The sequence below is a fragment of the Ranitomeya variabilis genome, chromosome 1, assembly GCF_051348905.1.
Source record: "Ranitomeya variabilis isolate aRanVar5 chromosome 1, aRanVar5.hap1, whole genome shotgun sequence".
Classification (NCBI taxonomy): Eukaryota; Metazoa; Chordata; class Amphibia; order Anura; family Dendrobatidae; genus Ranitomeya; species Ranitomeya variabilis.
In genome coordinates, this window is record NC_135232.1 from 586,675,129 (window position 1) to 586,702,844 (window position 27,716).

General features: G+C 44.4%; 1 protein-coding gene across 1 annotated transcript in view; it reads right to left on the reverse strand.

Moving 5' to 3' along the window:
• Window positions 1-27,716, reverse strand: part of LOC143769431 (phospholipase A2 inhibitor and Ly6/PLAUR domain-containing protein-like) — a 48,146-nt gene that overhangs the window by 12,681 nt on the left and 7,749 nt on the right. The window contains exon 2 of the mRNA XM_077257947.1: window positions 21,891-21,998. Coding sequence (XP_077114062.1) covers window positions 21,891-21,998 — 108 coding nt within the window. The remainder of the gene's footprint in view (window positions 1-21,890; window positions 21,999-27,716) is intronic.

A 27,716-nucleotide genomic window follows, 5' to 3' on the forward strand; every position in this document is an offset into this window, starting at 1 on the left:
CTGGAGACACTGTCTGGGGGCAATGCTGGACACACTGGGGCAGATTGCTGGACATACTGGGGCAATATGCTGGGCATACTGGGGCAGATTGCTGGACACACTGGGGGTAATATGCTGGACACACTGGGGGTAATATGCTGGACACACTGGGGGCAGGACTGGAGGCATGGGCAGAATGTAGACACGGGGCATGATTGGAGACATGGGGCAGAATGAAAGACATGGGGCAGGATGGATACGATGGAGACAGATGGGGCGGGATGGGGAGATCACATGGGGTAGAATGGATACTCATGAGTGCAGGATGGGAGAACATATGGCTGGAGCCAGGAATGAGACACACGGGGCCAGGGTGTGGGAATATTATTACCATAGGGGCTAATTAAGGGATATTATTACTGCAGTGATGTATTTATTTTATTTTTTGAGTATACTGTTTTAAATGTGGGTGGTGGGGCGGTCCTGTTACTGTGCAGAGTGACACTATATCGCCTTTTTTTCTCCATGTGGTGTAATGTAGAAGTTGTGAAAAATTAAGTAATGTGTTCTGCAAGCAGAGCTCGAGATAACTGTGTTATTTCCTGCAGAAACGAATCCTGGCTGGAAGAAGTGATGGTGGTCTGTGCTGGATGAAAGATGAAGGACTTCACCTAGAGACGTCACTGGTGAGTCAGTGTTACCTATACACTGACACTATACACTGTATACTATATACAGAGGTCCTGTGTACAATGTCACCAGTGATCACTGTATTACCTATACATTATATACAGAGCTCCTGTGTATAATACCACCGGTGATCTCTGTATTACCTCTACACAGACACTGCATACTAAGTACAGATCTCCTGTGAATACTGGCACTTATGGTGATAGTATTGTGTTTTTTTGGTTTTTTTTAATTACTGATCAGTATTGTAGTATTCAGTCACTATGCGGTGGTAATATGTGGTCTGGAAATGGTGTTGTGGTATTTGTCCCTTGAATGTGCTATTTGGTCACCAAGTGGTGGTAATATGTGGTCTTGACATGGTGCAGTGGTATTTGTTCATTGTATGTGATATTATTCGATCACTGTGGTTGTAATTTGTGGTCTGGTCATGGCGCGGTGGTATTTGTTCCTTGTATGTGATATTATTGGTCAAAATATACCTAAATTGTATTGCAGATTTTAACACATATTTAATAGGTTACAGTAGAGTAGGGCCCGGCCATTTTTCTGGAATAATCTGGTTCGGGTATAACATGACTCCCGTCACATGACCCCCGTCACATGACCGGGGGGGCCCACAGTGTCTGAACAGCCTGGGGCCCTGGCTACCCTTAATCCACCCCTGAAGATGATTGTCTATAAAATGATGGCAGTCTCAAGTTCAAAGCTGAAGTGGATAATGACAAATGGAGTCTGAAATTCCAACGTTCAAAACATTGTTACCCTTTTGGTCTTCACTGTATCTCCTCCATGGGTCGAACACAATTTTTTCTACCTGCTCAAATCCATCTGGGCAAAAAATGAGGTGGTTATTTTTGCCTTTCTGGACAGTGGGGCGGGTTTAATTTGATCGACGCTAGGTTTGTTCAGGTCCATGGCCTCAAACCACGTACACTGTCAAGACATATACCCATAATAGCCATCAACTATGCACCCTTGAGACAAGGGAGAATAACTCAAGTCATCCAAGGGTTACATCTACAGGTAGGGGCATTGCACTTAGAAGGTATTGACTGTTATGTGCTAGAGGGTCTGCCCTTTCTTGTGGTTATTGGACTACCTTGGCTCACGCTGCACAACACTGTGGTAGATTGGCAGACTCGGGAGGTGGTAAAGTGAAGCGAGTATTGTCACAAACACTGTTTGGGCACCCAGCTATCGAGTGGATACCCAGTCTGTGCCTAAATACCTGTCTGACTTTGGGGATGTGTTTTCAAAGCAGGGTTGCCAAGAACTTCCTCCCTATCTTCCTTATGACTGTGCCATTAATCTTGTCCCTGGAGCCAAGCTGCAAAAAAGAGCAGACGATATAAAATCTCTGCTCCAGAGAGGCAGGCCATGAAGAACTATATTGTGGAAAGTTTGGCAAAGGGTCATATCAGACCATCCTCATCCCCAATAGCTGCAGGGTTTTTCTTTGTAAAGAAGAAAAAAGAAAGACGGGGGGGTTGGGGGGGGGGGGGTTACCCCCCTGCCTAGATTTCCACAAACTCAATCACATCACAGTCCAGGATCTGTATTTGCTCCCACTCATACCAGACCTCTTTAATCAGATCGTAGGAGCAAAATGATTTTCTAAACTGGATCTCAGGGAGGCGTATAATCTCTTTTGTGTTAAAGAGGGAGATGAGTGGAAAGCAGCCTTCAATACACCTGAGTGACACTATGAGAATCTTGTGATGCCATTTGAGTTGACTAATGTTCCCGCTGTCTTTCAGCACATAGTAAATGGCATCTTTATTCACCTGGTGGTAGATTTGTCTCAAGTTAGATCTATCTTGATAACATATTAATTTATTCATCTGACATTAAGTCACATCAGGTACATGTCAGGCAGGTCTTAAAGATACTCAGAGACAATAAATTATTTATCAAACCAAAGAAATGTATGTTCTCGGTAGATCCCTTTTCTAGGCCATGTTTTATCATCCACCGGTTTTCACATGGATCTGGCGAAAGTCCGGACATTACTGGATTGGGATCGTCCTGAGGATTTGAAGGCGTGTAGTGTGAATATAAAAATGGCTATTTTGAGTCCATATTGAAATATGCAGAATGCATTCAGACCACTACAAAGCAGCATTTCTAGTCATACATTTACAGACAGACAGACAATGCTCATAGTGACACAATCTTGAGAACTGTTTACTTATTGTCTGAATGCCTTTACCTCACAAACAGTTCTAAGTTTCTCTCTGTTTGTTATTGTAAAACATGAAGGTTTATTTAACCTCTGTCTGTGGTGGTTTTATCTAATCCATGTGAGCTTTTCTCATCGTTTGAGGTTCGCCTGGTATCTCGGTTTCATCTTATCTTGAAAGCTGGCCACTGGATGGGCAGTGTGAAACTAGAGTTACATGGTGTAAATCACTATATAAGGCCAGAGAAACACAACTAAGACAGAAGCAGAAAGTTGGGTAACTGAACACGTGTACAGTGTTATGATACCTGTATAAGTAGAAACGCCCGTGCAGTGTTGTGAATTTCCCAGGGGTTCTCTGTCTTGGTGTTGTTTCTCTGATATTCCAGACGGATGATGTTTAACCCTTTTCTGCCATTGGACGGAATAGTACGACCGATGGCAGAAACCCCGCTTTGATGTGGGCTCCGGCGATGAGCCCGCATCAAAGACGGGACATTCAGCTGTTTTGAACAGCTGACATGTGCCCGCAATAGGCGCAGGTGGAATCGCGATCTGCCTGCACCTATTAACTAGTTAAAAGCCACTGTCAAACTCTGACAGCGGCATTTAACAAGCGCTTCCGGCCATGCTGTCAGAAATGCACGCATCGGTGACCCCCATCACATGATCGGGGGTCATCGGTGCGTCGGCATAACAACCAGAGGTCTCCTGCAGACCTCTATGGTTGTTGATGCCATATTGCTGGGAGCGCCACCCTGTGGTCGGCGCTCATAGCAATTCTGTAATTCAGCTACATACTTCGCTCCTATGTAGCAGAGCCGATCAAGCTATGCCAGCTTCTAGCCTCCCATGGAGACTATTGAAGCATGGCAAAAGTAAAAAAGTTTTTAAAAATATGAAAAAAAGTAAAAAAAATAAAACTTCAAATCACCTCTCTTTCGCCCCATTCAAAATAAAATAATTAAAAAAAAATCAAACCTACACATATTTGGTATTGCTGTGTTCAGAATCACCCGATCTATCAATAAAAAAAAAAGAATTAACCTGATTGCTAAATGGTGTAGCGAGAAAAAAATTCAAAACACCAGAATTCCGGTTTTTTGGTCGCCGCGAAATTGCATTAAAATGCAATAATGGGTGATCAAAAGAACGTATCTGCACCAAAATGGTCCAATTAAAAACATCAGCTCGACATGCAAAAAATAAGCCCTCACCCAACCCGAGATCATGAAAAATGGAGACGCTACGGGTCTCTGAAAATTGGGCAGTTTTTTAATTTTTTTATTTTTTTAAGTAAAGTTTGGAATTTTTTTTTACCACTTAGATAAAAAAAAACTACACGTTTGGTGTCTATGAACTCGTAATGACCTGGAGAATCATATCGGCAGGTCAGTTTTAGCATTTAGTGAACCTAGCAAAAAAGCCAAACAAAAACCAGTGTGGGATTGCACTTTTTTTGCAATTTCACTGCACTTGGAATTTTTTTCCCATCTTCTAGTACACGACATGGTAAAACCAATGGTGTCGTTCAAAAGTACAACTCGTCCCACAAAAAAAAAGCCCTCACATGGCCATATTAATGGAAAAATAAAAAAGTTATGGCTCCGGGAAGGAGGGGAGCAAAAAAGGAAACCGCAAAACCGAAAAAAGCTCCGGGGGTTAAGGGGTTAAAAGCCTCTTGGTGATGGATGATGTGAGTATATGTACTTAATCTTTATATGTATTTAATCTTTATATGTACTTAACCTTTGTATGTTAAAATATATACAAAAGTGGATTCTCTTTAGGAACTCACCCGAATTCTTTTCCTTATTTTCCTGAGAGAAAAGACTTCACAATACTGGGAAATAATTGATTTGGTCACAGTAAGTTTATCAAAAACTTTTCGGTAGGGGTCAACTTTTTCATCCACTCCGGCCGGGAAGGTATTCGATACCTTGAAGGAGTGTTGCATGTGCGTCAATTCTCATACAGCCTGACGTCTCTCAGCCATTTATTGTAGAAGTTAACGCATCTGAAGTGGGGGGGGAGGCTGTATTGTCACAGGGTACATCTCCTGGTAAATGGCGTCCATGTGCATACTTTTCATCTGCAACTGTCATCTGCGTAGAAAACTTATAACATTGGTAACAGAGAACTCTTGGCAATCAAGTGGGTCTTTGAAGTGTGGCATCATCAAACTTTTTTGTTTCATATAGGCCGGGGAACAAAAACATTTATCTTGTTATTTTCCTGGGGGTCACAATTGTGAACTGGTTCCTATATCACAAATCTGTTTGTATCTGTGAATCTCCATCTGAGAGTTTTTCGTGAACATCCTGATTTGGTCTTGGCTGGACATCCCAATAATAAAGCCACCACAGATCTTCTTACTCTGCATTTTTGGTGGTATGGGGAGCGCATTCTAAAACATCTCATACTTGTCCATCTGGGTCTCTCCTACTATTGCCGATTCCCAGACGACCTTGGACTCCTTTATTGGTTGATATTATCGCTGATCTAGGCGTGTCGGCAGGTAGTACTGTAATTTTGGTTATGGTGGACAGGTTCAGTAATATGTTACATTTCATTGTACTACCCTCTTTTCCTAACACCAAGACCTTGGTGCAAATTTTCATCAGAGAGATTGAAAAAGTACATGGGATCCCTACCGATATTGTTTCTGATCGGGTGATGCAGTTTATTTTCACATTTTGGAGGGTGTTTTGCTCTTATTTGGGGATACATCAGAATCTTGAGACTTATCTTAGGTGTTTTGTGTATGAGAAAAATGAGTATTGGGTTATCTACTTACCTCTACCTAAATAATCGTTGTCCTGAATCTACTGGTAAGTCCCCGTTCTTTGGACCATACAGGTTTCATCCTCGGTTCAGCTCATTTAATAGGAATCATTCTTCTGGATTACCTGTTAGGGCATGTTAGGTTAGGCTATTGTTGTGAATTTGCTTTTTGCTCCCTCTAGTGGTTACTAGTTTTTTGACTCTGGTTTTTCTGTCATTCCTTTTATCCGCACCTGGGTCGTTAGTTAGGGGTGTTGCTATTTATGCTCCCTGGACCTTCAGTTCAATGCCTGGCAACGTAGTTATCAGAGCTAGTCTGCTGTGCTCTTGTCTACTGATCCTGGTTCCAGTTATATCAGCTAAGTCTGCCTTTTGCTTTTTGCTATTTGTTTTGGTTTTGTATTTTTGTCCAGCTTGTTCCAAATCTATATCCTGACCTTTGCTGGAAGCTCTAGGGGGGCTGGTGTTCTCCCCCCGGACCGTTAGACGGTTCGGGGGTTCTTGAATTTCCAGTGTGGATTTTGATAGGGTTTTTGTTGACCATATAAGTTACCTTTCTTTATTCTGCTATCAGTAAGCGGGCCTCTCTGTGCTAAACCTGGTTCATTTCTGTGTTTGTCATTTCCTCTTACCTAACCGTCATTATTTGTGGGGGGCTTCTATCCAGCTTTGGGGTCCCCTTCTCTGGAGGCAAGAAAGGTCTTTGTTTTCCTCTACTAGGGGTAGCTAGATTCTCCGGCTGGCGCGTGTCATCTAGAATCAACGTAGGAATGATCCCCGGCTACTTCTAGTGTTGGCGTTAGGAGTAGATATATGGTCAACCCAGTTACCACTGCCCTATGAGCTGGATTTTTGTACTCTGCAGACTTCCACGTTCCTCTGAGACCCTCGCCATTGGGGTCATAACAGTTTGCCAGGCCCACATTAAATGTTTAATGCATTGCAGAAGAGGGATTATAAGAAAGAAGATTCTGAGTTTTTTTTTTTTTTTTTTTTCTTCTTCCCCTTTACCTCAGAGTGGCTATGCTTGCTGCAGACATGAATGTCCAGACCTTGATTACAAGTGTGGACCAGCTGGCTACTCGTGTGCAGGGCATACAAGACTATGTTATCAGAAATCCTAGGTCAGAACCTAAAATACCGATTCCTGAACTGTTTTCCGGAGACAGGTTTAAGTTTAGGAATTTCGTGAATAATTGTAAATTGTTTTTGTCCCTGAGACCCTGTTCATCTGGAGATTCTGCTCAGCAAGTAAAAATTGTTATTTCGTTCTTACGGGGCGACCCTCAGGATTGGGCTTTTTCGCTGGCGCCAGGAGATCCGGCATTGGCTGATCTTGATGCGTTTTTTCTGGCGCTCGGTTTACTTTATGAGGAACCCAATCTTGAGATTCAGGCAGAAAAGGCCTTGCTGGCTATGTCTCAGGGGCAGGACGAGGCTGAAGTGTATTGCCAAAAATTTCGGAAATGGTCCGTGCTGACACATTGGAACGAGTGTGCACTGGCCGCTAATTTTAGAAATGGCCTTTCTGAAGCCATTAAGAATGTTATGGTGGGTTTTCCCATTCCCACAGGTCTGAATGATACTATGGCACTGGCTATTCAAATTGACCGGCGGTTGCGGGAGCGCAAAACCGCAAATTCCCTCATGGTGTTGTCTGAACAAACACCTAATTCGGTGCAATGTGATAGAAAAACCGCAAATTCCCTCATGGTGTTGTCTGAACAGACACCTGATTTAATGCAATGTGATAGAATCCTGACTAGAAATGAGCGGAAAATTCATAGACGCCGGAATGGCTTGTGCTACTACTGTGGTGATTCTACACATGTTATCTCAGCATGCTCTAAACGTATAGCTAAGGTTGTTAGTCCTGTCACCGTTGGTAATTTGCAACCTAAATTTATTCTGTCTGTAACTTTGATTTGCTCACTGTCATCTTATCCTGTCATGGCGTTTGTAGATTCAGGTGCTGCCCTGAGTCTCATGGATCTCTCATTTGCTAAGCGCTGTGGTTTTACTCTTGAACCATTAGAAAATCCTATTCCTCTTAGGGGTATTGATGCTACACCATTGGCAGCAAATAAACCGCAGTATTGGACACAGGTTACCATGTGCATGACTCCTGAACACCGCGAGGTGATACGTTTCCTGGTTTTACATAAAATGCATGATTTGGTTGTTTTAGGGCTGCCATGGTTACAGACCCATAATCCAGTCCTGGACTGGAAGGCTATGTCAGTCTCAAGTTGGGGCTGTCGTGGTATTCATGGGGATTCCCTGCCTGTGTCTATTGCTTCTTCTACGCCTTCGGAAGTTCCGGAGTATTTGTCTGATTATCAGGATGTCTTCAGTGAGTCTGAGTCCAGTGCACTGCCTCCTCATAGGGACTGTGACTGTGCTATAGATTTGATCCCAGGCAGTAAATTTCCTAAGGGAAGACTGTTTAATCTGTCGGTACCTGAACATACCGCTATGCGTTCATATATCAAGGAGTCTCTGGAGAAAGGACATATTCGTCCGTCTTCTTCCCCTCTTGGTGCGGGATTCTTTTTTGTGGCAAAAAAGGACGGATCTTTGAGACCTTGTATTGATTATCGGCTTTTAAATAAGATCACTGTCAAATTTCAGTATCCTTTACCGCTGTTGTCTGACTTGTTTGCCCGGATTAAGGGTGCCAAGTGGTTCACCAAGATAGACCTTCGTGGTGCGTACAACCTTGTGCGCATTAAGCAAGGTGATGAATGGAAAACCGCATTCAATACGCCCGAAGGTCATTTTGAGTACTTGGTGATGCCTTTTGGGCTCTCCAATGCGCCTTCAGTTTTTCAGTCCTTTATGCATGACATTTTCCGGAAGTATCTGGATAAATTTTTGATTGTTTATCTGGATGATATTTTGGTTTTTTCTGATAATTGGGATTCGCATGTGGAGCAGGTCAGGTTGGTCTTTAAAATTTTGCGTGAAAATTCTTTGTTTGTCAAGGGCTCAAAGTGTCTCTTTGGTGTACAGAAGGTTCCCTTTTTGGGGTTCATTTTTTCCCCTTCTGCTGTGGAGATGGACCCAGTCAAGGTCCGAGCTATTCTTGATTGGACTCAGCCCTCGTCAGTTAAGAGTCTTCAGAAGTTCTTGGGCTTCGCTAACTTCTACCGTCGTTTTATCGCTAATTTTTCTAGCATTGTGAAACCTTTGACGGATATGACCAAGAAGGGCTCCGATGTAGCTAACTGGGCTCCTGCTGCCGTGGAGGCTTTCCAGGAGTTGAAACGCCGGTTTACTTCGGCGCCTGTTTTGTGCCAGCCTGACGTCTCACTTCCCTTTCAGGTTGAGGTGGATGCTTCGGAGATTGGGGCAGGGGCCGTTTTGTCGCAGAGAGGCCCTGGTTGCTCTGTTATGAAACCTTGTGCCTTTTTCTCTAGGAAGTTTTCGCCTGCCGAGCGAAATTATGATGTGGGCAATCGGGAGTTGTTGGCCATGAAATGGGCATTTGAGGAGTGGCGTCATTGGCTCGAGGGTGCTAAGCATCGTGTGGTGGTCTTGACTGATCACAAAAATCTGATGTATCTCGAGTCTGCTAAACGCCTTAATCCGAGACAGGCCCGCTGGTCATTGTTTTTCTCCCGCTTTGATTTTGTTGTCTCGTATTTACCAGGTTCAAAGAATGTGAAGGCCGATGCTCTTTCTAGGAGCTTTGTGTCTGATGCTCCTGGAGTCGCTGATCCTGTTGGTATTCTTAAAGATGGAGTTATCTTGTCAGCTATTTCTCCGGATCTGCGACGTGTGTTGCAGAGATTTCAGGCTGATAGGCCTGAGTCTTGTCCACCTGACAGACTGTTTGTCCCGGATAAGTGGACCAGCAGAGTCATTTCCGAGGTTCATTCCTCGGTGTTGGCAGGTCACCCGGGAATTTTTGGCACCAGAGATCTGGTGGCCAGGTCCTTTTGGTGGCCTTCCTTGTCAAGGGATGTGCGGTCATTTGTGCAGTCCTGTGGGACTTGTGCTCGAGCTAAGCCTTGCTGTTCTCGTGCCAGCGGTTTGCTCTTGCCCTTGCCTGTCCCGAAGAGACCTTGGACACATATCTCCATGGATTTCATTTCTGATCTTCCGCTATCTCAGGGCATGTCCGTTATCTGGGTGATATGTGATCGCTTCTCCAAGATGGTCCATTTGGTTCCTTTGCCTAAGCTGCCTTCCTCTTCCGATCTGGTTCCTGTGTTTTTCCAGAACGTGGTTCGTTTGCACGGCATCCCTGAGAATATTGTGTCAGACAGAGGATCCCAGTTCGTTTCCAGGTTCTGGCGATCCTTTTGTAGTAGGATGGGCATTGATCTGTCGTTTTCGTCTGCTTTCCATCCTCAGACTAATGGACAGACGGAGCGAACCAATCAGACTTTGGAGGCTTATTTGAGGTGTTTTGTCTCTGCTGATCAGGACGATTGGGTGACATTCTTGCCGTTGGCTGAGTTTGCCCTTAATAATCGGGCTAGTTCCGCCACCTTGGTTTCGCCTTTTTTCTGCAACTCTGGTTTCCATCCTCGCTTTTCTTCGGGTCATGTGGAGCCTTCTGACTGTCCTGGGGTGGATTCTGTGGTGGATAGGTTGCAGCAGATCTGGAATCATGTGGTGGACAACTTGAAGTTGTCACAGGAGAAGGCTCAGCGCTTTGCCAACCGCCGCCGCGGTGTGGGTCCCCGACTACGCGTTGGGGATTTGGTATGGCTTTCTTCCCGCTTTGTTCCTATGAAGGTCTCCTCTCCCAAATTTAAACCTCGTTTTATTGGGCCTTACAAGATATTGGAAATCCTTAATCCTGTATCTTTTCGTCTGGATCTTCCTGTGTCGTTTGCTATTCACAATGTATTTCATAGGTCCTTGTTGCGGCGGTACATTGTGCCTGTAGTTCCTTCTGCTGAGCCTCCTGCTCCGGTGTTGGTTGAGGGCGAGTTGGAGTACGTGGTGGAGAAGATCTTGGATTCTCGCCTCTCCAGGCGGAGGCTTCAGTACCTGGTCAAGTGGAAGGGCTATGGTCAGGAGGATAATTCCTGGGTGGTCACCTCTGATGTTCATGCGGCCGATTTAGTTCGTGCCTTTCATGCCGCTCATCCTGATCGCCCTGGTGGTCGTGGTGAGGGTTCGGTGACCCCTCACTAAGGGGGGGGTACTGTTGTGAATTTGCTTTTTGCTCCCTCTAGTGGTTACTAGTTTTTTGACTCTGGTTTTTCTGTCATTCCTTTTATCCGCACCTGGGTCGTTAGTTAGGGGTGTTGCTATTTATGCTCCCTGGACCTTCAGTTCAATGCCTGGCAACGTAGTTATCAGAGCTAGTCTGCTGTGCTCTTGTCTACTGATCCTGGTTCCAGTTATATCAGCTAAGTCTGCCTTTTGCTTTTTGCTATTTGTTTTGGTTTTGTATTTTTGTCCAGCTTGTTCCAAATCTATATCCTGACCTTTGCTGGAAGCTCTAGGGGGGCTGGTGTTCTCCCCCCGGACCGTTAGACGGTTCGGGGGTTCTTGAATTTCCAGTGTGGATTTTGATAGGGTTTTTGTTGACCATATAAGTTACCTTTCTTTATTCTGCTATCAGTAAGCGGGCCTCTCTGTGCTAAACCTGGTTCATTTCTGTGTTTGTCATTTCCTCTTACCTAACCGTCATTATTTGTGGGGGGCTTCTATCCAGCTTTGGGGTCCCCTTCTCTGGAGGCAAGAAAGGTCTTTGTTTTCCTCTACTAGGGGTAGCTAGATTCTCCGGCTGGCGCGTGTCATCTAGAATCAACGTAGGAATGATCCCCGGCTACTTCTAGTGTTGGCGTTAGGAGTAGATATATGGTCAACCCAGTTACCACTGCCCTATGAGCTGGATTTTTGTACTCTGCAGACTTCCACGTTCCTCTGAGACCCTCGCCATTGGGGTCATAACAGGCTATGGGTTGAACTAGATGGACTTCAACCTTAATAACTTAATAGTCTTCCTTCAACCTTAATAACTATGTTACTATGAAGAGGAATGGTTTTCTTCATCTATTACTCCCCGATGTTTATCTCTGTTGTTAGTGTGTGTAAATTTGTATGATTGGTATTTTCCTTTATCCCTGTTTGTGTTACCTTGCTAGTCTGGTTGTTGTATTACGGTACACTACTACTCCCCTCTTCCCTGGGTGGGGAAGAGTACAGACTGAAGGTGTATTCAGGAGTTAAGGCAATGTTCGCTGCCCCGGCGTCTTCACCATCAGAAGTAATCTGAAGAACAGGGTGAGCTAGGGTACCCGGAGAGTTAGAGATAGGGAAGGAGCCCCTGATCCCAGGACACCCGACAACAGAGTCGTGACAGCATGTAAATACAACCAAAATGTTTCTGTGTGATGGTGCAATATGTTAGCACTTGGGGCCCCACTTTCAACATTTGCCCAGGACCCTACTTTGTGTAAAACCAGCCCTGAAGCAGTACATTATCTGAGGAGAAAAGGGTATCTGGAAGTCTGGGCGACCTCCTCGACTATCACCCAGACTTAGACATTTTCCCGATGGCTTCCTTGCTTGAGAGTGGGCTGAACAGTCCATTGAAAAGTGTCCTGTGAGACCACAGTAGAAACAAGAGTCCAAGATCCTGTCTCTGTTTTTTCTCCAAACTAGCCGGGAGAGACAAAGTAAACTAAAACATAACTTTTATTGCGGGAATTTTTTTAAAAAACAATGGATAAATAAAGAAAAACAAACCAAAAATGATAAAGGGCAAAGTGCTAAAAGTTACCAGTGCTCAATAATAAATGGTTTGATCTCACCAGAATTGTAGTCCTTTTCTCCAGGTTGCAGGTATGCAGGAGCCCATGAGATGGCTTTATAATCCAGAGGGGAAAATGGGAGAGATTCTAATATCCCCTGTCATGCCCCTGTAGTTCTCCTGCCCTTACAAGGACAGTCCCCAAGTAAGGTTACAAAATTGTACCCACCAAGTCATGTATATTCTCCCTACGTGTTTCCTCCCCCATTTGGGAGATTCATCAGGGGAGAGAAAAATTGTAAATGTGGGAGTTTATGAATTCCTGCATTGGCAGGCAATTCACATATCAGGTCCCACCAGTTTAGGTTAAGACTCGTTTTCCTATAAAGCCTGGTAAGCCAAAATCCTTATTGGAATGCCCCTCCTAAATAGTTTCCTGCTCACCCTTGTGTTCCTTGGCGTCTGTCCTCACTTCCGGTCTCTAATTGAACCCCGGAGTGCAAATCCTGTATATCATCCGGCATCTACCCTCATTTCCGGTCTTTGGACCGCATTGTGAAACGCAGATCCACCGGAAGTGATGCGCACGCATGTTATCCAGCCTTCATGCTTACTTCCGGTCTTTGGACCGCACTGTGGAGCACAAGTCCTCCGGAAGTGACACATGCGCGCACCTCCCCACACTTAGATGTTATGTGGCTTCACTTCCTGTAATGGGACCGCATGCTGAAGCACACATATCTCGACAACATACTATTAACCCAAGAAGGGATCAAAGAGGGCGGAGCTCATTGCCCAATGTAAAGTATACCCCCTCATTAGAACATACACCAAGATGCTAATCCTAGGTGATATTTATATATATATATATATTGTAGCGTTTCACCCGCTACGGGTCTAGGGGACACTCGCTTAGGTGCGGCGGATGACACTCAGGAGACACGTTTCCTTAAAAGTTCACAGGGTTTATTGCTCCATAAACCATATTGCAACAGGAACAACAGGTAAACAGTCTTACGTCAGACAGGTGATTCCCCAATGTCCATAGTAGAGCTCCGCTCTCTCACGTCTGTGGGCTCACAGACCGTGCTATGTCCAGCACGTAGGCTCTCCAGCCTAAAGATGGTCTCTGTGTGTTGTTCAGGACATCTGTCCCCACGTGGAACCGTCCAACACACAGGCCACTCTGCAGTGTCCAGCCAGGACACCTGGAAGTGTGTCCACCCTGACACACACCCACACACTCCCTCTATGTGCTACACACACCTCTTTTACATAGGTGTAACCACACCCAGGTACCTGTCACATGGCTAGTCAGGTGAGCGTGACATCACCACAGGTCCTTACACACAAAACCATCTTACGTGTTCAGACACGCCTCTTTGGGTGGGTTTGTAGGTGACTGAACCCACCCATCTCTCCAATCACCTGGAAGCCTCCCAACGTAAACAAATCCCTCAGCAGTAGACCTGCTTGAGCAAAACATACCCAGGCTTCCATCACAGGGCCCCCCACCTCTGCGATACATACCGTCCATCAATCACATGACCAGTCGCTATGCCACATATTCCCCCCCTCTGCCTAAAGCCGTGGGGCTTGGCACTTTCTATTACCCGACCAGAGACCTTCTCTGTCGCCCCTGACAGTCAAATCGTCTGTCAAAGTCAGGGCCTGTTACTGAACCCTTTCGTCGGCATTCGCCAACCATTTCCATCACATCCTTTGATAAAGACGACCCCTTGTCATCTCGTCTGCTACAGGGTCTCCCACGTAAGTCACTCAGCCCTGAGCTAACTGAGGAGTCACTGCCTCTAACTCTTCCTTCAGGCTGGGTACTTCCACCCCTTTGTCCACATTTTGGGTCGAAAGTGGCCGCCGCAGTCCTGTAAGGCGCCGTCCTTCAACCCTTAACTGCTCCATTTCCTTCAGATATACCATGCGATACTCCAGCAGAGTCCGTATTTTGCTAAGACTCTCCACTGTTCCTACAACGAAGAAGGGAACCATACCCTTTTCTCTGGGTATTTGGTCTTCATGGAAACCAGGTATTCTCAACCTTACCACTCCAGACTTATCCACCATCTCTTGCATGGCTTGACCATTCCTTCCAATGACTTTCTTCACCCTAGAAATGGGTACCTGTATTACATCTTCTTGAAGACTCTGAGCTTTCCTTACATGCTGCAGACGTCTAGCAGCTTCTTCATTCCGCGATTGAGCCATCCATTTTGTACGCACATATCTCAGGTGCATGTCACTCAGGGTAGCTACCCTCTTAGCTGTGACATCAGTTGTGGACAGCATCACCAACTGATTAGTTTCTGGGGACCAATTCACCTTACATGCCCCCACAGCCTTCTTGAACTCTAGAGTCTTCATGCATAGACTGCCTGGAACAGGTCTCTCTCAGGTCTTCAGGTACGTCTATCATACATTTGAACAAGGACCTCTCCTTCTCTTCAGCTGTCATTAGACACCCATCTTGTTCAGCTTTCAGAGCCAACTTCCTCTGAACATCACCAGCTTCCAGACGTTTGCCCGCATTCTCCACCAATTGTAGCGTTTCACCCGCTACAGGTCTAGGGGACACTCGCTTAGGTGCGGCGGATGACACTCAGGAGACACGTTTCCTTAAAAGTTCACAGGGTTTATTGCTCCATAAACCATATTGCAACAGGTAAACAGTCTTACGTCAGACAGGTGATTCCCCAATGTCCATAGTAGAGCTCCGCTCTCTCTCGTCTGTGGGCTCACAGACCGTGCTATGTCCAGCACGTAGGCTCTCCAGCCTAAAGATGGTCTCTGTGTGTTGTTCAGGACGTCTGTCCCCACGTGGAACCGTCCAACACACAGGCCACTCTGCAGTGTCCAGCCAGGACACCTGGAAGTGTCCACCCTGACACACACCCACACACTCCCTCTATGTGCTACACACACCTCCTTTACATAGGTGTAACCACACCCAGGTACCTGTCACATGGCTAGTCAGGTGAACGTGACATCACCACAGGTCCTTACACACAAAACCATCTTACGTGTTCAGACACGCCTCTTTGGGTGGGTTTGTAGGTGACTGAACCCACCCATCTCTCCAATCACCTGGAAGCCTCCCAACGTAAACAAATCCCTCAGCAGTAGATCTGCTTGAGCAAAACATACCCAGGCTTCCATCCCAGGGCCCCCCACCTCTGCGATACATACCGTCCATCAATCACATGACCAGTCGCTATGCCACAATATATATAATGGCACCTGGTAAGAATACTATATTGTAAAAAGCATATCGCTTATGATCACTCCAGCTTATATACAACAAACATGATTCACATTATATCACTGTGTACTTTTTACACACAGAGTTAACGTGTATCTCCTCCATGTATGCAATTCTAACTGTCTCTTTCCCCACCATCCTGTATAATGTAAGCCCGCAAGGGCAGGGTCGTCACCCCTCTGTATCAATCTGTAATTGTTAGTTTGCTTACTGTAAGTGATATCTGTAATTTGTATTGTAACCTCTTCTAATGTACAGCACCATGGAATCAATGGTGCTATATAAATAAATAATAATAATAATAATATGGGCTTCACATATACCTTTTTCATATGTTCAACTTTCCCCATTCTATTAAACCTACCCCTTTCCTGACATAGATCCTTTATGTATTGTTTTCTCACTTAGTCCCTTGATAAGAGGTGTGTAGATCCCCCAAATCTGCTAAAGCAAGTAAAGATGTTTAAAGGGGGGAGGAAGAAGAAAAAGACAGGAAGGGGAGGAGGAAGGGGGATTCAGACAGACCTCTATGAAATTGACACCTAAGGGCCGCATCATTCCACTGAACCTCAGTGGACCACTGTCAGAATTCAGTACAGTAGTCCTCAGCGGTGCGGAACCCCTGTGTAAGGATCATGATCCTAGTCTCAGTGACCTGGATTCTGTCGGGTTTTGCCATAGATAACCTGTAATGCATCAAAAAAGGCATGGGACTCATCCTCTGAAGACCGGGGTCGTAGGGTAAAGAATAGTTTACAAATCTCCCTGAACACCCTAAACTGGTTTCTCTCTAAAATTTATCAGGGAGGGCCACTACTGGTTCGGGGGAAACCAACTGAATGTCATAGGGGACAGACATCACAGTCTCCAATAGCAGTGAATGCCTAGGTGAAGTTTTCATTAGACTACACTGTGTGCAGAATTATTAGGCAAGTTGTATTTTAGAGGATTATTTTTATTATTGATGAACAACTATGTTCTCAATCAACCCAAAAGACTCATAAATATCAAAGCTTAATATTTTTGGAAGTTGGAGTGGGTATTTTTTTAGATTTGGCTATCTTAGGGAGGATATCTGTTTGTGCAGGTAACTATTACTGTGCAGAATTATTAGGCAACTTAATAAAAACCAAATATATTCCCATCTCACTTGTTTATTTTCACCAGGTAAACCAATATAACTGCACAAAAGTTAGAAATAAACATTTCTGACATGCAAAAACAAAACCCCAAAAAATTAGTGACCATTATAGCCACCTTTCTTTATGATGACACTCAACAGCCTTCCATCCATAGATTCTGTCAGTTGCTTGATCTGTTAACGATCAAGATTGCGTGCAGCAGCCACCACTGCCTCCCAGACACTGTTCCGAGAGGTGGACTGTTTTCCCTCCCTATAGATCTCACAGTTTATGAGGGACCACCGGTTCTCTATGGGGTTCAGATCAGGTCAACAAGGGGGCCATGTCATTATTTTTTCTTCTTTGAGACCTTTACTGGCCAGCCACGCTGTGGAGTAGTTGGTGGCATGTGATGGAGCATTGTCCTGCATGAAAATCATGTTTTTCTTGAACGATACCGATTTCTTCCTGTACCACTGCTTGAAGAAGTTGTCTTCCAGAAACTGGCAGTAGGTCTAGGAGTTGAGCTTCACTCCCTCCTCAACCTGAAAAGGTCCCACAAGTTCATCTTTGATGATACCAGCCCATACCAGTACCCCACCTCCACCTTGCTGGCGTCTGAGTCGGAGTGGAGCTCTTTGCCCTTCACTGATCCAGCCTCTGGGCCATCAAGAGTCACTCTCATTTCATCAGTCCATAAAACCTTTGAAAAGTCAATCTTAAGATATTTCTTGGCCCAGTCTTGACGTTTTGTCTTATGTTTCTTGTTCAAAGGTGGCCGTTTTTCAGCCTTCCTTACATTGGCCATGTCCCTGAGTATCGCACACCTTTTGCTTTTTGTTACTCCAGTAACGTTGCAACTCTGAAATATGGCAAAACTGGTGACAAATGGCATCTTGGCAGCTTCACGCTTGATTTTCCTCAATTCATGGGCAGTTATTTCCCGCCTTTTTTGCCCAACACGCTTCTTGCGACCCTGTTGTCTATTTGCCATGAAACGCTTGATTGTTCAGTGATCACGCTTCAAAAGTTTGGCAATTTCAAGATTGCTGCATCCCTCTGCAAGACATCTCACAATTTTGGACTTTTCAGAGCCCATCAAATCTCTCTTCTGACCCATTTTTGCCAAAGGAAAGGAAGTTGCCTAATAATTAAGCACACCTTATATAGGGTTTGATGTCATTAGACAACGCCAATCCTAATTACAGAGATGCACATCACCTGATTTACTTAATTGGTAGTTGGCTCTCAAGCCTGAACAACTTGGAGTAGGACAACATGTATAAAAAGTATCATGTGATCAAAATACAACTTGCCTAATAATTCTGCACACAGCGTAATTATCTGACCCTGCAACTGGGACTGTGATTATCCCAGACTCTGGCATTTGTTACCCAGATCCTGCTCCATCTCAGCCAATTTCGACACCTGGTTGAAGAGCATGTGAACAGGCTCCATACAGGCGAAAAAAAGTATATGGTCAGTTATAATGCGACATTGAATCACTACTCACGGACATCCCGTGAGACAGGGCAATCTGGAGGTCCGAGGTCAGATACCAGGAGAGCTGGTAGTACAGGGGGGTGAGACAAAGGCTTGCTCAGGTAACAATCCAGGGTCGAATGCCAGAAGGGTACATCAAAACCAGGTAGTACAACAAACTGATAGTTAATGGCCAAGTCCGAGGTCAGATGCCTGAAGTCAGAGAGCATCAAAAGCAGAAGGGATAATCCACAAGAGTAGTCTAAAATATAGAGTCATCAGCAAGATCAGAAGTCACACACAGAGCAAGTTGTATATATGTATATACACTGCTCAAAAAATAAAGGGAACACTTAAACAACACAATATAACTCCAAGTAAATCAAACTTCTGTGAAATCAAACTGTCCACTTAGGAAGCAACACTGTTTGACAATCAATTTCACATGCTGTTGTGCAAATGGAATTGACAACAGATGGAAATTATTGGCAATTATCAAGACACACTCAATAGAGGAGTTCCACTATGTATTGAATAAAGATTTACAACTGGAATATTTCATTCAGTGTTATCTAGGATGTGGGATATTAGTGTTCCCTTTATTTTTTTGAGCAGGGTATATGTATAAATATATTGAAAATTATTTTTTAAAAGTATCCATAGACACCTATTTAATAGGTTTATTTGTTCCCATGGTTATCTATGGGTAACAGGTGGCACATGGCATCCATTAAATGAGTACATTGAGATTTTTCCTGGACGCAGTGTAAAAGAAGCCTAAGAGTGACCGCTGTCTTTTCCACTCCTGGAACAGTCACTGACTCCTACATTCTCAGGATCGACACCATGAGGTCAGATTTTTATTTGAAATGTAGTTTGTCTAGTTTTTCAGCTATTATCAGCAGATTATCTGTAGACTCTCTTATAGCTGTATTGTCAGGGGAGGGGTTACACTAGATCACAAAGAACATGGGTGCTATTTAGATTATAGGTCATTCCTATCAGATGGGTGGGTGCACCAGGTGTCAGGAGCGCACAGACCAGCTATTATTAGCCCCGGTGATGGTGGGATATGTATTGTATATGGAACTGGAACCCCGTAAAGTGTCCGTTTCCGGTACTGCAGCTCAGCTCCAATTAAAATAAATAGAATATAAGCTTCTGTCTCCACGCACTGCTGAGATCCGGGGGAGCTGATAGCTAATCGATGGAGGACCCGGGTGTTTGATATGGATATGTTATCAATACATAGTACTGACCCCCCTTTAAAGAGCCACCTCCAACTCCCCTCATCTCTGCCAAGGACTTTGCCACCTTCTTCAAAAATATGATAGATCAAACAAGGCAAACCTTTACTTTTCCACCACCCCAACCACTCCATATACCAGACTTCTGCCCTTCCCTAATAACCTCCCTCTCCAACATCACTGAAGGAGAGCTTACTTATCTCCTTTCCAAATCACACTTCACCACCTGTGCACTCGACCCCATCCCTTCCCACCTGCTCTCCAACCTCAATAGCATGCTCATTCCAGCCCTAACCCATCTCTTCAACCTATCGCTATCTTCTGGTACCTTCCCCTCTGCCTTCAAACATACCACCATCACACCCATCCTCAAAAAACCTAACCTTGACCCAACTGCTTTGCCCAGCTATCGCCCCTTATCACTGCTCCTATTTGCTTTCAAACTCCTTGAGCAGCATGTCCATGCCCAACTTTCCTCCCACCTCTCATATAACTCTCTCCTTGACAACCTCCAATTTGGCTTCCGCCCCACCACTCCACCGAAGCTGCCCTGACCAAAATTACTAATGACTTACTCACAGCCAAAGCTAACAGACAGTTCTCCATCCTCCTCCTTCTTGACCTGAACTCTGCCTTCGACACAGTTGACCACTGCCTACTGCTAAAGATTCTTTCTTCCCTTGGCATCAAAGACCTTGCCCTGTCCTGGATTGCCTCATACCTTTCCGACTGCACATTTAGTGTTTCCCACTCCCACACTACCTCCTCATCCCGCCCTCTCTCTGTTGGAGTCCCTCAAGGCTCTGTCCTTTGGCCCGTTACTTTTTTCCATCTATACCCTTGGCCTAGGACAACTCATAAAGTCCCATGGCTTCCAGTACCACTTGTATGCAGACGACAGTCAGATCTACCTCTCTGGCGTCCAGAATCCCGGAGTGTCTATCAGCCATATCCTCCTTCTTCACCTCTCACTTCCTAAAACTCAAAGTAGACAAAACTGAACTCATCATCTTTCCTCCATCTCATGTACCTCCCCTACCCGACCTATCTATTATGGTAAACGGCATCACGCTCTCTCCCTCAACTGAAATCCGCTGCCTCAGAGTAACTCTAGATTCTGTTCTGTCCTTCAAACCGCACGTCCAAACTCTCGCCACCTCCTGTCGCCTCCACCTCAAAAATATCTCCAGAATCCATCCCTTCCTCTGCCCTCAATCAACTAAAACTCTTGTGCATGCCCTCATCATCTCCCGTCTCAATTACACTCTCCTTTCTGGCCTCCCCGCTACTGCTCTTGCACCACCCCAGTCTGTCCTCAACTCTGCTGCTCGACTAATCCACCTCTCTCCTCGCTACTCCCCTGTTTCTCCTCCCTGCAAATCCCTCCACTGGCTCCCAATTCCCCAACGAATCCAGTTCAAACTGCTAACACTGACCTACAAAGCCATCCACAACCTGTCTCCTCCCTATATCTCTGAACTAATCTCCCAATATCTTCCCTCACGTAATCTTCGATCCTCACAAGACCTCCTACTCCCCTCCACACTTATTCGTTCCTCACACAATCGCCTCCATGATTCCTCCCGAATATTCCCCATCCTCTGGAATTCCACACCTCAACACATCCAATTATCCACCACCCTTGGATCATTCAGACAGAATCTGAAAACCCATCTCTTCAAGAAAGATTACAGCCTGCAATAACCATTCGGCCGCCTCACCACTTCCCGAGCTGCTGCCTCACCATCACCCGAGCTGCTGCCTCACCATCACCAGAGCTGCCGCCTCACCACAACCGGAGCTGCTGCATGCCCGACCTTCTGTCTCTTCCCCATTATCCCGTAGAATGTAAGTCTGCAAGGACAGGGTCCTCTCCCCTCTGTACCAGTCTGTCATCATAAATTTGTTTATTGTAAACAATATCTATAACTCTGTATGTAACCCCGCCTCATGTACAGCACCATGGAATTAATGGTGCTATATAAATAAATAATAATAATAATAAATAATAATAATAATAATAATAAAAGTGGACCTGTCACTGGGCGAGAAGCAATCGGCTTTCCTCTTATCTGATTTCCTCTGCTCCCCTGATAATTAATTTTTTCATTTTTTGTAAATCCGCCATACAATTCCAGAGATACAGGCCTTTTTATTTAGTACAACATTTTCTGGTCTGTACTAAGGAGGCAGAGCAGTCTAAAGACATGCCACCAGATAACCCCATGAGCCACACCGCTAAAGACCATATAAAGAAGCACTAAGTATAAAGGCCCATATCTGTGGAACTGTATAGCGGATTTTAAAAAAACAAAAACTAGAATACTCAAGTAAGAAGCAGGAATAAAAAAAATAGCAGAAAGTAGCAACTTTTGAGCTGGTGAAAGGTCCTCTTTAAATATGGAAGACATACCCAGTGATATGAGTCCAGACATACAGATGCCGCCATCACAATCTTTGGTTTGCCCAGTGCATTGCGGGGAAGTTATGTTGTAGCATTCAACGCATTTCAAAGCAGAGCCTGTAAAAGAAATGGAACGGGGAGTCAACGCTGAAAATCAGGCGGAAATCAGGACCACTGCGAACATTCAGAATCAAAAGCAAAAACCAATCCTTATTATTAAGGTTGCTTTATTACAAAGTCAGAGTAGTAACACCCATTAGGTCAAGAGGAGTGTATGATGGGGTTTGTGATAATCAATACTTGTTTGTACGTCTATATGGCAATGCCATCTGCAGCGCCCCCTACAGGTAACATCACACATTATCCATTAAAATCAGCAGCCTGTCTAAAAAATATAGGAGTTCCCCTTGAACACATTTTAATTATAGTTATTGGCAATGAATGTTGGTACAATGACGCTGACTAATAACAGCATGCCTATCATCTGTCTAGTTAAAGGGGTTGTACGGTCCAAATTTATAAGTCTGCAGTCATTCTGTGTGTCACTTCTGTGTGACTGCAGACTTATGAATCCATGAAAAAAGTGAAAAAAAGTGCACTTACCCAAGTATGTAGAAAAGTCACAACTTTATTCGGACAAAAAATTACAACATGGCCAGGGAGAGTGTAGAAAAAATGCGGACAACGGCCGTTTCGTGCCTCAGCACTTCAACAGGTCCAGACGGGTGTGTCTGGACCCGTTGAAGTGCTGAGGCACGAAACGGCCGTTGTCCGCATTTTTTTTACACTCTCCCTGGCCATGTTGTAATTTTTTGTCCGAATAAAGTTGTGACTTTTCTACATACTTGGGTAAGTGCACTTTTTTAAACTTTTTTCATGGACTATTATGTACAATTTTGCAAGTTGCACCCCGCTGTATGAAAAGGATTGTAAGTCGGCTTATTAAAAGGGTGGTATATCATATAACAGAGTCTAGCCCCTCACAAAAACAGCGGTGCGGAGGTCTCTTTTTTTCTTTTTTATTTATTGGAAGACTTATGAATCCGCCCACTACACACACTGTGCGCTGCGGGGATTCGCTGGCCAGAGGGTAAGTATGAGTTATGCATACTCCCAGCCAGGGCCTGTCTAGTGGCCATGGCCTCTCTCCGTACAAGTATATGGTTCGAGGCTGCACCCTCTGGCCGGGAGTATGTATAACTCAATCATACCCTCCAGTCTCGGGTCAGGAACCGATGAATCCCCGCAGCGCACAGTGCGTGCAACGGGGGGATTCATAAGTCCGCAGTCACACAGAGTGACACACAGAGTGACTGCAGACTTATCGATTTGGACCGGACAACTCCTTTAACTGTGTTCGCTGAACATCTGGCAAAAAAATGAAAAACAATAGCATCACTAAGGGAAGACTGTGCAGTGAACCACACGTGTCTAGTTCATACTAGATCTCTAACTCCCACAGAAGTGAATAGGAGTTACAGAGGGTGTAATTTTTGGTCACTGTACTTGTGCCATCTTCATAACTTGTATTGGTTTCAATGGGAGTGATGGAAACGGTGCAGCGCTGTAGTAGAGACAAATATACTTGTCTTTGGCTCTTACTGATGTACATTATTTAATTATATACAGTAAATAGCTCCTTTATCCATGTATCATATTGCTGGAAAAAAAGTCCTGGTGTGAGGCCGAAATATCACATGGAAAGTGAGTTATATGAAAACTCCTCAGCACATTTTCACATACGGAAATAGTGGTATTGTCATGGCTCAACTTAGGGGCTCGATCCAGTGATCTCTGGCCGAGGGTAGGTTTCCCTCTGTTTGGACCACAGCCTGTGTTGTCTCTGACATATTGCTTTTAATGCTCTAGTTTTTGCTGTGCTACTTCTGTTAAGTTGTTTTCACCTCCTCGTTTGGTTTGTCCTATCACATCTTGGGAGGGGCTACTTATACTGACCATGTACAGTGGGGAAAAAAGTATTTAGTCAGCCACCAATTAAGATGAGAGAGGCCTGTAATTGACATCATAGGTAGACCACAACTGTGAGAATCAAAATGAGAAAACAAATCCAGAAAATCACCTTGTCTGATTTGGCAAGATTTATTTTGAAAATTATGGTGGAAAATAAGTATTTGGTCACCTAAAAACATGCAAGATTTCTGGCTCTCACAGACCTGTAACTTCTTCTTTAAGAGGCTCCTCTGTCCTCCACTCATTACCTGCACTACACCGGTCCACAACCTCAAATAGTCACACTCCAAACTCCACTATGAAACAAAATTGTAGCGCTGCACCAGGCTGGGAAGACTGAATCTGCAATAGCCAACCAGCTTGGTGTGATGAAATCAACTGTGAGAGCAATAATAAGAAAATGGAAGACATAAAAGACCACTGATAATCTCCCTAGATCTGGGGCTCCATGCAAGATCTCACCCCGTGGGGTCAAAATGATCACAAGAACAGTGAGCAAAAATCCCAGAACCACAGGGGGATAAGTGAATGACCTGCATAGAGCTGAGACCACCGAAACAAAGGCTACCATCAGTAACACACTACACTGCCAGGGACTCAGATCCTGCAGTGCCAGATGTGTTCCCATGCTTAAGCCAGTACTTATCCAGGCCCATCTCAAATTTGCTAGAGAGCATTGGGATTATCCAGAAGAGTTTTGGGAGAATGTCATATGGTCTGTTAAAACTAAAGTAGAACTATTTGGTAGAAACAAAACTCGTCGTGTTTGGAGGAGACAGAATGTTGAGTTGCATCTAAAGAACACCATTGTGAAGCATGGGGGTGGCAATGTCATGCTTTTGGGACTGTTTCTCTGCAAAGGCACCAGTGACAACTGATCCATGTATATGAAAGAATGAATGGGGGTATGTATCGTGAGATTTTGAGTGCTAACCTCCTTCCATGAGCAAGGAGATTGAAGATGAAATGTGGATGGGTCTTTCATCATGATAATGCTCCCAAGCACACCGCCAGGGCAACGAAGGAGTGGCTTCGTAAGAAGCTTATGAAGGTCCTGGAGTGGCCTAGCCAGTCTCCAGATCTCAACCCCATAGAAAACCTTTGGAGGGAGTTGAAAGTCCGTGTTGACCAGTGATAGGTCCAAAACATCACTGCTCTAGAGGAGATCTGTTTGGAGGAATGGGCTAACATACCACCAACAGTGTGTGCCAATCTTGTGAAGACTTACAGAAAACATTTGACCTCTGTCATTGCCAACAAAGGATTTATAACAAAATATTGAGATGAACTTTTGTTAATGATCAAATACTTATTTTCCACCATAATTTGCAAAATCTTGCCAAATCAGACAAGGTGATTTTCTGGATTTGTTTTCTCATTTTGACTATCATACTTGTGGTCTTCCTATGATGTCAATTACAGGCCTCGCTCATCTTTTAAATACTTTTTTCCCCAGTGTACATGCAGTCCTTGCTGGCTATGTTCCAAGTTAGATGGATGTTTGGAGTCCCAGCTCCCTAGTGAAGGATTATCTTGCTGAGGATTTCTCTATTGGTTCTCCTGCTGTTTGCTTACGTGTCCCCCTTCCCAGAACTCTTCCCATTTTTTTACATTCATGGTCTGAAGGTTTCCACGTATATTGAAGGTGTTTTTGGGTTCCTTTCTTTTCCTTCCATCTTGCATGCAGGGCCGGACTGACCATTTGGCAATTCTGGCAAATGCCAGAAGGGCCTCTCTGGTTGTGGGCCACCTTGTCTGCTTCGCTGTTAACAGAATCTATGTTCTCAAGACACCCATACTGTTAAAAGATGTTATGGAGGTATCATTAGAAATATATGTCTTGTAGTAAATCTTGCTTTCCTCCATGCAGGGTAATATTAGTAATCTACACCATCTGGTTCTTGGGGACAGAATGGGCCTGTCTGATTTCAAATGCCAAGGCTGAATTTCAGTGCCAGTCCGTACCTGCTTGCATGTATGACTGTGTGAACAGGTCCTTAGCCCTGTGTCTCACCCTCTGTCTGTGTGCACTACGTTCTGTTGTTGTGGTTTTGGGTTACACTCTGTGTATAGTTGAGGGTGCAGTTGAGGACATTCGGGGTCAACCAATGCACCATTGCATAATTTTAGGGTGCCAACCTCTGGGGTCAGACAGAGACAAATCAAGGGCAAGTTAGCCTAGTCTACATAGGAACCTGTGATGTGTAGGTTTAACATCTCCCCTGGTTTGTCATCCCCATGCGAGTGCTAGGGCTCAATTATAGCAGGTATGGCTACATAGGCGCTTCGCTCCCAATAGAAAACTTTTTTTTTAGACATGCAATGTACCAGTCATGAGATATCTAACTTGAAAGCCTTAAGCAAATCAGGCTGGAAGTGCACTGGAGGCGTGTCAAAGCACTCGGTCTACACACTTCCATTGCACTTTCAACCTGATTTGCATAGGACTTCTTCACTAAAATAATTTTTAATTGGGAGACAAGCGCCTATACAGCCATACAATTATTTCCATATTTAAAAATGTGATGACAGGTTCCCTTTAACTTCTTAAAGCGGCTGTCCACTACAAGGATAACCCCTTCTCATACCCTACGCATGGCCCTGATAAAATAAAAAATCTTACACTCACCTACCGTGCCGGTACCATTCCTGTGGTGTCAGCATTCGCGGTTCCAAGGCTTTTGTTCGTTGCATGACACATGATGCTCAGCGCCCAGAACTGGCGTCACTGTCTGTGCCTTCTGACAAATTGAACATGAAGAGGAAGTCAGGGATCAGCTGCAGCCCAGACTTCCTCTTCATATTCAATTTGTCCTAAAGCAGGGACTGTGATGGCAGCGCTGACTAGGCGCCGGGGTCACATGTCACAACAACCACATGAGAGCTCCAGGGAGAGCAAGTGCCAACACCGCAGGAACGGTGCCGAAATGAGAGGTGAATATAGGATTTTTTTATTTTATTGGTGCCTAGCATGGGGTATGAGAAGGGGTTGTCCAAGAAGTGGACAGCTTCTTTACAGACCGAGCCACTTTTTAGGTTAATGACCGGATCTCATTTTTTAAATCCTACCAGTGTCACTTAATGTGGTAATAACTCTGGAACGCTTAAACGGATCCCAAAACCGCAATTAAGAAGTTAAAAACCCTTCAGGTGTTTCACAAGAATGAATGGAATGTGGAAGAAAAAATAGACATTTAACTTTTTTTTTTACAAAACTTGTACTTTACCCCCCAACTTTTATATTTTTGCAAGGTAACAGGAGAAAATAGGTGCTTCACAGGAATTAAAGCAGTGTGGAAGGAAAAAAAAAATATATTTTCTCACAAAAATTTCAATTTGCCCCAAATTTGGCATTTTCACAAGGGTAGCAGGAGAAAATGGAAAATACAAATTTGTTGTGCAATTTCTCCTGAGCTCGCTGATACCCCATATGTGGGGGAAAACTACTGTTTGGGTGTATGACAGGGCTCATAAGGGAAGGAGCGTCATTTGACTTTGGAAACGCAAAATTGTCTGGAATCGAGAGTGGATGCCATGTGACATTTGGAAAGCCCCTGGTTTGCCCAAACAGTGGAAACCCCTCACAAGTAACCCCGTTTTGGAAAGTACACCTTTTGATGAATTCCTCTAGAGGTATAGTGAGCATTTTAGTTATTTCATGGAATTGTATTATATTGGGCTGCGAAAATGAAACGTTAAATTTTTTGCCCTAAAATGTTGTTTTAGCCCCAAGATATTAATTTTCAAAGGGCTAATAAATAAAAATTGACCACAAAATTAGTTACACAATGTCTGCTGAGTAAGACAGTGCTCCATATGTGGTCAAAAACTACTACAGTGCAAAACACAGAAGGGAATAAGCAC